Genomic DNA, 15,532 nt, shown 5'->3' with positions numbered 1-15,532 from the left:
AACTAAATTGGCCCTTAGTAATTCCACCTATAAGGGTTATTGCACATGCCTTTTCTTTTGGGGGCTACTCTGGTTAAGAGCTTCGTTAACTCCAACTATTGATTGTTCGGAAGAATCTTCTGGAACCTTAACTCCACTATCACTTGGACTGAATTCTCTTTGCATACACTCTTCATTTGAGGACTTAACTAGAAGATTTTGGGCAGGAGTAAATGAGGATATGGAGGTAGGCATACTAATTTGATCTCTTCCTGATGCCAAAACCTTATTTGTGAGAACTTTGCTATCTTTTGAAGTAGTTGCAAGGGCATTCAAGTGCAAACCAATGCCAGGGAGCTTGGACAATGAATATCCATTTTCACTCTTGATGGATATCAACTTCTGTTCATTAGCAGCAACCCTACGATCAGATTGTAATGAGTCTGGAGAATTGTCATTAGAATAGCAAATTGATTTCCTTTTAAGAGCTCCTGCCATCTCAAAAACTAGACAGCGTCTTCGTATACTACGCTGCTGCTGAGAACAATAAATAATGATGGATTTGTTTATAAAGACTGAAACACTAACTGCCTATACGAGATTGCAAAACAACATATACATGTGGAAAGGTTGCAACTTACAACTAGAGATATTTTAAAGCACTTACCTTGGAGCTGGATTGAAAGGAATTTTTTCCCTTGCCATTTACGTCTGCACTCAAATCACTAGCAAGTTGGCCATCCCCACATGCTTTAGAAGAGACTGCTTGTGTTTCATCAGTTTCTGTCAGCTTTTCAATTCTTCCCGAGTGAGTTACAGGCACTTTGCTTTCACATGGTTCACAAGAACCTAAAGAACCAACAGACTGTGACTCATGCACATCATCAACACTATCTTGTGGGAACTGTAGCACAGTTGAAAGAAATGAAATTGTTCCATGGTCCACAGCTTTTTGATCTTGCCCCTCAGAATGAACATCTTTGACGGGCGAATTATTGAAGACTAAAACATCAGCAGCATCAAAAATCAAATTTCCAGAACTGCATTCGGCCACATCTTGCTGGATCCTACAGAGTCCACGCAATTCCAGTTCACGTCCAACTGAATGCTGTCTATCTTTGAAATCATCCTGGACAAATTGAACTAGTGATGCAAGCGCACCTGTCGTTTTAGGGACTTCTTCTGTTCCAACCACACTACAAGGCATCAAATTGCCATCAGGACTGCCAAAATCATATTTCAAGGTCTTGGGAAAGTCAGTAGAAAACTCTAATTGTGCATTTAGTTGCTCACAAGCAATCTTCCCAGTTGAACTACACGAACTAACGCATCCTGGTTCTTCGGCACATATATCAGAGAGTTTAACAACTTCTTGAATCCCTTCAACTATGCTGTCTTCATTTCCATAGGTGGAGAAATCAGGCTTTGAAAGGGTTGCAGGCTGATGCCTATATCAAAAGAGGTAATAATTCAATCAATTCATACGATGGTTTTAATTTTAAATCAATTGACACACACACATACACACACACACACACACACACACACACAGAGCTTTACCTTCTTAATAATCTTGATTCCTTGAAGGAGCTGACATGTGGTGAAGTAAAGACAGATGGAGGGGAAGCAAAACTGAGTGAGTTGAATGTCTGAACTGTGTGTATGGACTTTACTGGCCTAATAGGCGAGAGACTGCTTATGTAATTAAATACTGGAGAATCCTGCATATGGAAAAGATCACTTCTCCGATAACAAATTCACAAACCCAATAACAACTAACAGACTCACAGAGATAACTATCAGAATCAAATGCCAACTCAGATATTGTTAAAGAATGTATAACAAACCTGCCTGCTGGATAAGAGCATATAAGGACTGCATCCAACAGAAATTAACTGCTTAATACAATAGGAGGAAATCTTTTGCTTTAAATGGAACGAGGAACAATTTTTTGCATCTGAACTCTAGAGCCCGGAGAAAGTTCATGCTTAGAATAAAATGGAAAACAATACTGTACACCCAAACTCTTCAACCTGAACAATATGGCCCATTAAGTTTTGCCATCATTGATACATCCACACCACAATTACTAACCCCAAAATTTTCAGAAGTAATATCAGCTAGATAGATGGGCCAACTGGTTGGGAAGAAGTAACAAGTTCAACATGGCATAAAAATAAGCAGACAAGCTGCAAATGACTCCATGAGACCACCCCAAGGCTGTGTGGCCCCTTAGCTGGTGTCATGGTTAACAGTACTATGGGTAGAGAAGCTGCTTATTAGAGGCACACCATTCATTGTCAGAATAATAATTGTTAGATCACTGCTTAAACTATAAGCTGTTTTTAAAAATTTTAAAAAATGAAAAGTCTTTAAATGGGTCTTTCAATAGGTTTTTCAAAACCACATAACACACATCACCACCATTAAGAAAAAACATTTTTTTTCTTCAAAAAGCAATAAACAATTTATCATTGTTCATTCTACACATCATGCCATGGCTCATTGTCAAACTGCACAGGTTGTCTAGCTCTGTTGGCTTCTCTCTACTACTATGGGTGTTTACGTTTCTCTCCCCACTCTTTTACATTGCAACAACAAGAGTGCTATTCAAATTGGGCATTGTTGATCTCTTGTCTCTTTTTGGAAACTTGCTAACTTTTTAGTGAACTCTCACAACTTTACACATTTTTAATTCTTAAATAGAAAACTCTCAATGTGCCTATGCTTATATCGTCATTGAGGGAGGATTTGAAAATTTAAAGAACATAGCATCACATTGTTAATATTACTCATGTTGGGGCCTTTTTGTAATTTGGAGTATTTTAAGGAATGTTTGGTATCACTATCAAAAAATGTGAAAACAAAAACTAAAAACGAAATCAAAATCAAAAACAAAAACTGAAAACCAAAAACTTATTTAGTTATTGTCAAAGCTTGATATACATTGTTGGCCCACAACCAAATAGCTTGAGCTTTTAGGTAAAGGTGGTAATCTAACATGGCATCAAAGCTAGTTAACAGGTCCTAAGTTCTAGTCTCATTGCCCGCATTTATGCATGGTGTTTAAAAAATTATTGTATTCCCTATAATAGGTGTTGTTTATCATGTGTTTATCTCTCCACATGCTATCGGGCTACATGTGCGGGAGAGTGTTAAAGTTTGATATACATTATTAGCTCATAACCTAATAGCTTAAGCTAATAGGTAAAGTGGTAATCTAACAGTTACTATTTTTAAAACTAAAAAGAATTAAAAACTTGATTAAACAAATGCCTATTTTTGTCTTTGAATCAAATAAGAATTAAAAAATATATGACTAAAATAACAAAGTACAAAATAATACAAATTAAAAATACTATAATAAGAAAGCAAGTTATTATAGTTATTTTACTTAATTATTATACTTCAAAATTCACTTTACAAGAATAATCTTATTGAATATAAAAATTGAAAAAAGTAAAATATTTTGTAAATAGATTTTACTCTTATTTTTTTGAAAATTCATGAACATTTTAAATTTAATTAAACTTTAAATTCATATGATCATTTTATTTTTATTTTAATTAAAATGTATAAATTGAATTATTTAATCTAAAAAATGTTAATTATGAATATTAAAATATTCTAACAAGTTGACAGAATAATTAAAAATCATAAAATCTAGTTCTCAATTTTTTTGTAAACAGTTTTGCAAAAAAACCAACATAAATAGAAAACTAAAAACTTAATAAGGGCCCTTTTGGTATCACCATCAAAAATTATTTAAAAAAAAAAAACCAAAAACTAAAACTAAAAATCAAAAACTAGCAACTTATTTGGTTAATATTTCAAAACTAAAATAAATTAAAAACTTGATTAAACAAATGCTCATTTTTGTTCTTGAATCAAATGGCAATTAAAACATATGAATAAAAAAATAAAATTACAAATTAATCATAATAAAAATAAAAATTCTTATAATTATTTTACTTAATTATTATATTTCAAAAATCACTTTACAATAGCAATCTTATTGTACATTACAGTTGAAAATTAGTAAAAATATTTTGTAAACGGCTTAGTATTTTTTTATTTTTTTTGAAATTTTATGGACATTGTTATCTTTATTGTATTTTAAATTCATATGATAATTTGATTTTAATTTTATTCAAAACGCATAAAATGAATGATTTAATCCAAAAAAGTTAATTTTGGATATTAAATCATTTTAGCAACAAGTTGCCAAAATAACCAAAAAAAACAATAAAATATGGTTTTCAGTTCTTCAGCAAACAATTGAAAACCAACAATAAAAATAGAAAATTGGAAACTTAAACAAACACATTTTTATAATTTGTTTCTGCACTACACAAACAAAAACAGGAAACAAAAATAATACCAAAAAGACCCAATTAATACGTTTTTTATCATATGTTTCTCCATTCTATAAAAATAAAGCAAATCATAGAAATATAGAAAATGGAAAATGATACCAAACAGGCCCTTAGGTTTTCTACACTTGCTTCATATCTAGGACTAGACATTCACTAAATCATTGTACTCTTTCTTCTTGTATTAGGATTTGATAGAGAATATATAGAAAATAGCCTTTTCAACAAAGTAACAAAAATTTCATTATCCTTTATAAGATATTTTTGTGCATTTTGAAAATTAGAGGGTAAATATTGGAATTTTTTTCAACATAAATGAGTCTTTCAATAGGGTTTTCAAAATCACACATGATATTTGGCAAATACGTATGAAAGGTTGTCCCACAATGGAAAGTTAAGAAAAAAAGGATGTACTTCAAGTATATCCCCGCCACCTTGTGATTTATGGGCCATGGGTTTCATAAATCAGCATAAACGCACTTGCATCCATACACAGCATGGGTAATGGGTTCCATAACTGGAGGCACATTACATAAGTTTAGTTTAGCATCTCGCATTTCTCTCATCTGCATCATGCATGCACCATAGCAATGGCTACACCAGCCTATCTTATTTTGGGCCATATTTTTATCAATAATCTAGTGCATCCATACTATTCTTATGAAGCCATCCAATATTTGAATATGGCAGTTACAAGAAGAATTAAACTCCAACTGTAAATTGAAATCTATTGAGAACTTCATGGCAAATGGTCAATTATTTCAAATTTGTAAACATGCTACTCTAAAGCAAAAGGCGTTTAGTTTGTATATAAACATGAGTGGGAAATTGGAAAAAGCGTATCTTCCTCTTCCCTTTGTAGAATAACAACACCAAGATCTACTTTGAAGAAACAATTGAAGAGACAACACAAAGTTTTATTACAACAATCTGTCCAACCATGCACTCACTAAATGAGCTTCAATGGCGAAAGGACAACAAATAGAAAAACAGAAAGAGGACACAATCTTGCAGTCGAGATGTGTGTCATGCTCCGGTGGAGGGAGTCTTATTTATAGCATCTGGTCCGAGGAAGAAGCACATAGACGGCTCACCTACCATAGTCGTCGTTGACAATAGTGGCCGTCATTCACCAACCGCGGCTGCCGTACACACTAGTAGTCGTCGCTCACCTACCGTGCCCACCGTTCAGACTGGATAGGCCATACCATCTCACCGAGACCTATCGGCAATCCCTGAACCCCGCCGTCTGGGGTGCGTTGCCCCCATACCCCTCCCCTTACCTGGGGCGCCGCCCCCGGACCCCCGTGTCTTGGAGGGGAACGTCTTCTGTCTTCATAGTACCGTTGCGGTCTGCCACTTCAATCTCATCTGAGCTAAACATCAAGTAAGTGTGCCAATCAACTCGTGGGAGGTGGGCATTGCACACATATATACCAAGACCCCCCCTTAATGTCCACCTATGCTCTTGGTACAATACCAAGAGCATCCCAATGCTTCTAAAAGTCAAAACTACCCAATGCTTTGGTGAAGATATCTACATGATTATCTTTAATTGGGCAATACTCCATCTTAACAACCTCATCCTCAATGAGTTCTCATATTTAGTCATATTGAATCTCAATGTGCTTAGTTCTTGCATGGAACATCGGGATCTTACTGATAGCTATGTAACTTTGATTGTCACAGTGAATCAGAGTTGCAGCATTTATCGTTATCCCAATATTAGTAAGACGTCTTCTTATCCAAACAGTTTCACATGAGGTGAGACAAGCTGACTTGTACTCAACTTCTATGGATGATAACGATACTGTTGGCTGCTTCTTGCTTGTCCACAAGATAATTCCATTCTCAAAAATAAAACATTCAAAAACTGACTTTCTGGAATCAATATCTTCTGCCCAATCGAAGTCACAATATCCAATTAGGGAATTCCTTGATGTATAAGAGATGCCAAAATGAGGAGTCCTTTTTATATACTTGAGGATCCTCATTCCAGCCTTCCAGTATATTTCTAGTAGCTTATTTGCAAATCTACTCAAAATACCAATTGCAAAACTGATATCGGGCCTTGTGTTGCATAGGTACACTAAACTCTCAATTAGGCTTCTGTGCGTCTTTGTATCAACTAGTGGAGAGAGATCTTCAATGGAGAGCTTAATGTTTACTTTCATTGGAGTAACCACTAGAGCGCATTCTGTCATCCCAAATACCTTCAATTACTCTTGAACATATTGTTGCTGAGAAATAAAGATTTCTCCTGGATGCTGCCACACTTCAATGCCCAAGAAGAAATGTAGTAGCCCCAAGTCTGTCATCTCAAATTCTGAGCATAAGCCTTCACGAATGTTGTTGATCTTCTCCTCGTGATCACCTGTAAGCACAAGATCATCTACATATAATACAATTATTACATACATCTCATTCTCCTTTAGTACATATAAATTTGCATCAGAGGTACTTCTACAAAATCCATAATTGGTGAAGAAAGAATCAATCCTTTGGTACCAAGCTCTGAGGCTTGTTTCAGCCCATACAAAGCTTTCTTCAACCTGCACACTTTGTTGTCTGAATTTGACAATTCAAATCCAGGTGGTTGCATCACATAAACCTCCTTTTTAAGATGACAATTGAGGAATGTAGACTTCACATCCATTTGAAATAGCACCCAACTTCTATGTGCAGTAGTAGCCAAAACCTTCCACCTGAAAAAATCTTTGTGCAACAAGGCGAGCTTTGTACTTCTCTAAAGTACCATCAGCTTTATGTTTTACCTTCCATATCCACTTCGTGCCGATTACCTTCCTATGAGGGGGACAATCCACAATCTCCCAAGTATCATTTTTCATGATACTTTCATATTTAGCTTCCATAGCCATTCTCCACTTCGGATCAGCCAACGCTTCATCTAGGCTACTTGGTTTCTTAACTATACTAATTATATCAGCCATTAACGCCATATTTACCAAGTGTTCTACTAATCGTTGTTGTTCCTCTATTCTCTTCGACCTTCGAGGTCCATCAGGTTGTGAACTTTGATTCACAGGTTCTGGATTGCCTTCGTCAAAGAGCTATTGTACCCACCTGAGGTGTGGCTTCTAAACAGGTGCTACTGGTACAACAGGCTAGTTTTGAATTTCATCATTTATTTCAATCTGCTACTCTGAGTGAGGTACATGATGGATTACTTTATCGGTTGATGATAAAGTGGGTTGATCTCTATCTCCCACTAAGTGTGGTCCTTTATCAAATACCACATCTCAGCTTGTGACGATCTTCTTTGCCTCTACATCATACAGGCATTATGCCTTCGACTCTTTATTGTATCCCAAGAAGATGCACTTTCAACTCTTGTCATCTAACTTCCTTTTACTATCATCTGGAACATGCACAAAACATCTACAACTAAATGTTCTACGATGAGAAACTGAGGGTTTCTTACCAGAGTAAGCCTCGTGGGGTGTTTTGTTCCCCAAAGCTTTAGTGAAGCATCAGTTGAGGATATACACAGTCGTATTAACAGCTTTTGCCCAAAACGATTTTGGAAGATCTTGTGCCTTCATCATTGCTCTAGCCATCTCCATCACAGTGCGATTTCGCCGTTCCACAATGCTATTTTGTTGTGGAGTTTTTGGTGCCGACAATTGGCACTTGATGCCAAATGCATTGCAACAATTATTGAACTCCCCCTGAGGTGAACTCACCTCCTCAATCTGTTCGAAGTTTCTTTAACCGCAAACCTGTCTCATTTTCAACAAGTTTATACCACACTTTAAATTTTACAAAAGCCTCAACCTTATCACGAAGAAAATACACCCATATATTTCTACTATAATCGTCGACTAACAGCAGAAAATAGAAAGATCCTCCTAGTGCAGGAGTAATCATTTTACCACAGAGATCTGCATGTACCAGCTCTGGAGGAAGCTTTGATTTGTTGTTGCTCTCTCGTGGAAATGACATACAATGTTTGCCCAGCATGCAAGCTTCACAAGGCTCTACAGTATCAACTACTACAGGCAGATCAACCACCATTTCCTTTCTCTGCATCTCCTTCAAAACTGCATAGGAGATGTGTCTAAACCTTTCATGCCAAAGTCTACTTGTTGTATCTCTAGCTAATGCAGCAAGTGCCACAAACTCATACAGGTTATTCTTTCGAATACCTTCGCCCACAATGTTGTCATTGCTATCAATGATCTCAGCTTTTGTTCTCATAAATCGTACTTCATAGTCACAGTAAGTGATAGCAGCTACAGATAAAAGATTTCTCTTAATTTGAGGAACATAAAGGACATCTGAAAGAGTTTTACCTTGGCCATTCGTGGTTTTTAAGGAAATGGATCCAATGCCCTCTACTGGACACTTTGCATTATTTCCAACAATCACATTCATAGGTTCATGTAGAAGCTTAAAGGAACCATACCAGTCCTTTTTGCTGGTCATGTGTCAAGAAGTTCCACTATCAAGTACCCATAAGCAATCTCCTAATACTGTTTGAGCAGTTGAGCATATTTCTTCTGTAACCATGAAAAGATCTAATTCTGGTTCAGCACAATTTGCTACTTGTCTGACATTCCACGTCGGCTTCAACGTACCATTCTTTTCATCGTAGATACGTTTTCTGCGATCCTTGGCTGCATGCCCCTTTTTGTTGCAGTAGTAGCACGTACCAGAAAATCACTTCTTGTTCTTTCCCTTCTTCTTTTCATCATTATTATCCTTGCCTTTGATCCGCACGGTGAAAGCACTACTATTTTCATTTTCTCTAGTTCTTAGCCTCATCTCCTCCTTTAGCAATAAAGCACATAATTCTTCAAAGGTTAGTGCAAGAGTTCTAATTTGCGTGTTAAGAGCAGTTACCAGACTGTCATATTTTGGTGGTAGCACTCGAATACATCTTTGAGCTAACTCCTCACTGGTCTTTGCTATGTCCACCGCAACCATCTGATCACACAGATTTTTTATTCTGGTGATGAATACTTTTGCCAGTTCTCCGTCATGTAGCTTTTCTACAGCAAGTTGATTCTCCAAGTTCTGGATGCGAGTCTGGTTCCTCGTTTCATATTGATTCTTCAGACCATTCCAAGCATCTACAGCTTTGGATGTATGTTGGATCAACGTAAGTACAAAATCGAATACACTTGTGACAATAGCACAAAGTGCATCTGCATTCCACCTCTTCCATGCTTTGACGAGGGTAGCATCTGGAGGGAGGATTACCTTAGGATTGGTGGGATCAGGTGTGCCAGTCGATTCTAGATCCATACCTTGAGCCGTATCAATTAGTTCATATGAATTCAAAATAGCACTCATCTTGAACTTCCACAAAGTGTAGTTTGTGTCGTCTAGCTTTCTTTTTGTGAATGTTGGTGGACGTATCCAAAGTGCTAGTGGAGATGCAGCAGCTGAAGATGAAGTTCCTGCCCCATTGCAATGTCTAAACAATTATAATTGTTTCTTCTTAGTAGCTTTCAGCTCTGATACCATATAAAATAACAACACCAAGATCTACTTTGAAGAAACAATTGAAGAGATAACACAAATTTTTATTACAACAATCTGTCCAACCATGCTCTCACTAAATGAGCTTCAATGGCGAAAGGACAATAAATAGAAAAACAGAAAGAGGACACAATCTCACAGTCGAGATGTGTGTCATGCTCCAGTGGGGGGGGATCTTATTTATAGCCTTTGGTCAAAGGAAGAAGCACATGGACGACTCACCTACCATAGCCATCATTGACATTAGTAACCGTCATTGGCCGTCATTCACCAACCGCGGATGCTGTACACACTGGTAGCCGTCGCTTAGCTACCGTGCCCACCGTTCACACTGGATAGGCCATACCGTCTCGCTGGGGCCTACCAGCAGTCCCCAGACCCTGCCGTCTGGGGGGCGTTGCCCCTCATACCCCCCCCCCCCACCGCGGGCGCTACCCCCGAACCCCCGTGCCGAAAGGGAACGTCTTCTGTCTTCACAGTTTCACTGCAGCCTACCACTTCGACCTCATCTGAGCCAAACGTCAGGTAAGTGTGTCAATCAACTCGTGGGAGGTGGGCATTGCACACATATATACCAACACCCTTTTCTTTCTTTTTACCATCACTCTACATCCATTCTTTCTCAAAATACTTTCTATTTGTATTCCAAAAATTTAAATTTATAAATCTTGAAAGGTTTATTCAAAGCAGGTTATTTGAATTGATTTGAGAAGTTATTTAAATTTATAAATCTTGAAAGGTTTATTCAAAGTAGGCTATTTGAATTGACTTGAGAAGTACAATCCACAAGCAATTTACAGCATTGGCTGAACTCCATGGTTTCATGAATAATATTAGCTATTGAACCCATCTATACATTGTATGAGAGGATGATTTCACCAAAAGGAGAACAAGATCCTGCATGGCTTGAAACATTTGATAATTGATATTCTACATCCCCCTTTTTTTAATCAGCAAAGAGAAATATTAATAAAGGAAGGGCGAAGCCATCAAGGGGATGCCACCCAAGTACAATGGATACGACAAGAAACAACACAACCCTCACTATAAGGTGTTAAGGAAATCAAGGATTGCACCCTCCCAATTAGCCCACTTTGCCAACTAGAAATCATAGGTTATCCAATAGTTCCTGACAGCCTAAAGGGTGAAACCGCTTCCTCGAAAACTCTCCTATTCCTAAAGGGGTGACCCACTTCTACTTGACCATGGAGATGGCCAAGTTCCATATTTCTCTCGTTCAAGAAGAGTGCAAAAGGATGTGTTCAACTGTTTCAACCTACTCTAGGCATAAAAAGCACATAGTAACAAGAGGTAAGCCCTTTTTATAGAGGTTGTCAATGGTAAAGATCCTTTCAAGCATTGCCTCCCACATGAAAAAAGTAACCTTTGATATTCTACATCCCTAACCCATTGAGCTATTATAGGTTGCCTCCATATGTGTATCAAGCCTTAATAATGCCCCATATATGGGCTGAATAGCCTATGGAGACAAAATGAATAATGAATAACACCCATTAGAGGAATAGTAATACCCGACTTAGCAGAATAAAACAAATAGAAGACTTCATAGCAATTTTGGTACTAAAAATAATAATAAAAAGGGTAAAAGACATTGACCTCCCTAGAGGCTTCAAAAATCCTAGGGACCTCCCCTGAACTTTCAAGAATTTCAATGACCACCCCTAAGGTTTGCCAAAAAGTCACAAACCTCCCCTTATATTTTGCAATAAGACAAGTATTTTGAGTGGAGGTTTGTGTCAACCTAAAGGGAGATCTATATCATTTTTGAAACCTTAAGGAAGGTTCCTGTCTTTTCGTCAAACCTTAGAGGAGGTGAGTGTCTTTCACCCTAATAATAATATTAAATAAACATGAATATTACTATCAATTTTGAAATATTCATGTAATATGAAATGGAAATAAATTAGCAATGCATCGATTGTTGGTACAAATTAAATTTTAAAAGACTATAATTGTTCATTTCATCATACATACTTCTTTGGAAAAATGAATATGGACAACCTAAAATTGGAGAGGTGACAAGTTACCATGAAACTATGCAAAGTTTGGCTCTGCCAAGTGGAGATTGGTCTTGCTAAACAAAGACAGTTCTAGAAGGCATTTGGGTGAGCAAGTGAAACTCAGGAGTCGGGAAAGAGTACAAATAAGAAAAAGGAAGTCTTTGGGCCGGCAATGAAAGAAAGAAAAAATAAAACTTGAGGAGCTTATGCATACTGAATCACCTCAATAACTTAGCTCCCTAATTGTCCATTCCATATTCATTAGTGGAAAATGTAAATGGTTTATAATGTCTAGTTGAATGAGTAAAGCTTAAACTTTTTGATTGATTGTTAAGCACAGTCATATCAAGCAAGTTCAAGCTTATTCAATGTTTTCATAGCAAGACGGCTTGTTACATGTATCTTGGGTAATTCATTGACTCATGCACCCGCATCATGCCCATCCACATGTATCTAATTTTCCAAGTTCATCATCTTTAATGTCTTCATAAATTCAAAGACAACTTATGAGCCTACAAATAGATCTATCTTGCACTATTCCTTGAAAAGCACACTTCACTCTAACAGCGCAAAAGAAACAACTAACGCACTGATCTAATCCCAAAGACCTTATTCCTCAAAGAAAAATGTCATTTTGGTATTATTTTTTAACTCTTCTATTGTGCAGGACTGGTTCGAGTTTCACAATTCAATCAACCAATAGTTTCTCAAAAGAAACAGAGCTCAAGAGAATTTCATTGTAAAAGTTTCCAGGTGCCAAACCTCTAAGCACTAAAAAGAGTGAGATCTCCATTTGGTTATCTGAATCTTTCCATTTGTGCTCAATATTTTTATAATTTTACTGTTAATAAAATAGAAATTTGTTCCTTTCTTACTCCTTGACACTATTTTTTTTTCTAACTGTAGGCATGATATTGCGGAGATACCTCATACCAACACACCTGTGTCATATCTGGCAGACTGGCAAAGACTTCCACATCTGACCTCTAAGAAACTGTAACTAAACATTGCAGGTCTCTCTCTCTCTCTGTCTCTCTCTGTGCACGCATGAGTGCATGTGTGCATGCACTCATGCGTGCATATGTGTTGAATTTAACCAAATTATACTCGGTATCCCTACAATCATGGAAAATCGGATAAAGAACCATAAATACACTTAAAGCGAAAGTAATGAAACCCTAATGGCAAAACATTGAAGCAATTCACAGGAAAACACAAACAAAGGCGGTTCAGAGGCCTCAAATGGAGCTCAAATCAACCCAGACTTGCAGTATCACAACCGCAAAACTTCAAAGAAGACGCCAGATCATGGCAAGCGAAATCGGGGCCAAGAAGTTCAACCTAAACAAAACAAGTAGAAATAAAGAAACCGAGACAAACCGGGACTCAGAAATCACCTCGAATTTAGAAACAGGGGTGGAGATCTGGTCCTTCTGCGGTGTATCCATGGCAAGAGAAGCTCCAAGAGCTCATAGAGCTCTTCCGCATCTCTCCCTCACTGAAATCCACTCTTCGTACTGCGCAGAAATTGTCCTTCTCTCCCTCCCAACTCTCTCTCTCGCTTGCTCGCTCGCTCTACATCTCTCACTTCACTCAGAAATGGAGACAAACAGTGAGCAAGACGCGGCTTTATCTCTCCACGTTGTCTCTCGAGAATGAATTCAAGTGACGGGCGGGAAGGCGGGAAGGCATGATTTTCTCGTCCCGACAGTCCCCGCCTACCTCCATCATCCAAAGTCACGTGACCGCCGTGCCTGATACTCTCTTCTTCCCTTTTTTTATCTTTTTATTTTCGAAGCCCCTTTCTCGGTTTCTTGTAATTATTTAATTATTATAAATTTAGATTCGACGCTTCAGCAGCGGGCTTTCTGAGCGTGGTGAAAGGAACGGTGGATGGAGCGGCTTTGATGGTTGAACGGTCACGATTGCTGTGGCTTTAGTGGGGTGAGGAAGGATATGAAAAGGGAGATCCATTATTTTGTTTCGTCCAAGAAGAATATACAATGAAAGACTGATTATTTTTAGGGTGAAAAATATTCACTTCGATTTAGTTGAGAAGAAAAAAAAAAACCCTGTTCTAAGGTTTTGAAAAGTTTATATTTTCTCTTGGGATTTTTGAAAATGTCACATACATGTTCTTAAGTTTATCAAATATACACAAATAAACTCTTAAAAGGTTTTTTTTTTTACCAAAATATTATGAGAGGATGTATTTTTGTAACCCTCGAGAAAAATTCTTGAAATTTTAAAAATCTCTGGAAAGGCACATAAAATTTTTGAATCCTTAAGACAGATCGGTACCTTTTTTGTCAAATCTTAAGAGAGGTCGAGAACCAATTCACAAACATTATAACATTATGGTGAAATCAAGAACATCGATATCTCTTTGTTTTTGTATTAATCCCTAAAACATCCTTCTTATTGCTTATATATACAAGATATAAAACAACATAGTTTTAATTATGGTGCATAAGGTCTAATATAAATATATGGCAATCACACATCATAGTGAACTTCTATTTTAATGATCATCGTGTTCTATTCAAAATTATGTCAAATGAGAGTTCATAAATTCTAACATTTATTACTTATCTCTACTATTAAAAAAGAAATTCTCCTTGACTTGGTTTTTAAAATCTCTAAATACCTTCATAATTATTTAAAAATATTTGAAAATTACCTCTATAACTGTCGATAAATATTCTAAAAATACCCATAACCATTTATAACTACTCTAAATGAATATTTTTAAAAATTAATTATCTTTTTTAAATTTCATATATATATATATATATATATTTTTTTTAAAATTTATTAATCAATTTATTTTGTTATATTTTATTTATAGATAACAAATATTTATCAATGTGTGTGCTCCGCAACTAGTTATTTATAAAAGCTATTTTCAAGCAGCATTTATGCAATTGAAATTGTTGTGATAGCAATGTTGCTCTGCATTGAACTATGACTTATAAATGGGCGTTTGATTTGTGATATATAAAATATTTTCAAGTAATGATATTTCTAGAAATTTCATTTTTTAGGAAAGCTTATCTGCCTTGTGATAATAGTTTTGTTTGGTTCGCATTGTAAGTTTAAACATGCATAGGATTTTGATGTCAATTTTTTGTTCAACATAAGAATTTTGGTTGGTATTTTAAGAAGATGGTCATTATACTTTTGACATGTGTGTAACAAATATATGAAGAACAATAATATTTTTCAATACAAAAATATGTTAAAACATGTATTTAATTAAATCTATATCCTAAAATTTTCAACTATTATAAATTTAAAACATTCAATACTTAATAAACTATTGACTAAAATAATTGAGTATGATACAATGTCTAAATATTAGTTATTATATTAAATATTTATAAAACAATAATAATATTATTTTTATTTTATTAAAATTTTAATTAACATAAATATGCAACTATTATAAATTTTAAACATTTGCTAAAATAATTGAGTGTGATACAGTGTCTGAATATTAGTTATTATATTAAATATTTATAACTTTAAATATTTTATAATTAAAAAATTGAGCAAATTTTTTTATTAATATTTTAATTAGTTTTTTAAATTTTTTATAATTGAAAAATTAAATGAATATTTATGTTAATTAATATTTTAAATTTCCAATCTAAT

At 35.8% G+C, this 15,532-nt stretch overlaps 1 protein-coding gene across 8 annotated transcripts in view; it reads right to left on the bottom strand.

Moving 5' to 3' along the window:
• The window catches only part of LOC131153637 (protein tesmin/TSO1-like CXC 2), a 41,882-nt gene extending 28,201 nt beyond the window's left edge, over nt 1-13,681 (bottom strand). For 3 of the 8 annotated variants that reach the window (XM_058106079.1, XM_058106081.1, XM_058106083.1), the window contains exons 1-4: nt 13,276-13,681; nt 1,540-1,700; nt 647-1,427; nt 50-516 (exon numbers count right to left, since the gene is read on the bottom strand). In XM_058106079.1, the coding sequence (XP_057962062.1) occupies nt 50-516; nt 647-1,427; nt 1,540-1,700; nt 13,276-13,326 (1,460 nt within the window). In that variant the 5' untranslated portion in view covers nt 13,327-13,681. The remainder of the gene's footprint in view (nt 1-49; nt 517-646; nt 1,428-1,539; nt 1,701-13,275) is intronic. The other 5 variants (XM_058106080.1, XM_058106082.1, XM_058106085.1 and 2 more) reach the window with 4 other exon arrangements.
• Between the last annotated feature and the right edge of the window lie 1,851 nt (nt 13,682-15,532).

The sequence above is a fragment of the Malania oleifera genome, chromosome 4, assembly GCF_029873635.1.
Source record: "Malania oleifera isolate guangnan ecotype guangnan chromosome 4, ASM2987363v1, whole genome shotgun sequence".
NCBI classification, from domain to species: Eukaryota; Viridiplantae; Streptophyta; class Magnoliopsida; order Santalales; family Ximeniaceae; genus Malania; species Malania oleifera.
Note: the sequence above shows the minus strand (reverse complement) of the source record. Positions and strands in the feature narration are given on the sequence as shown.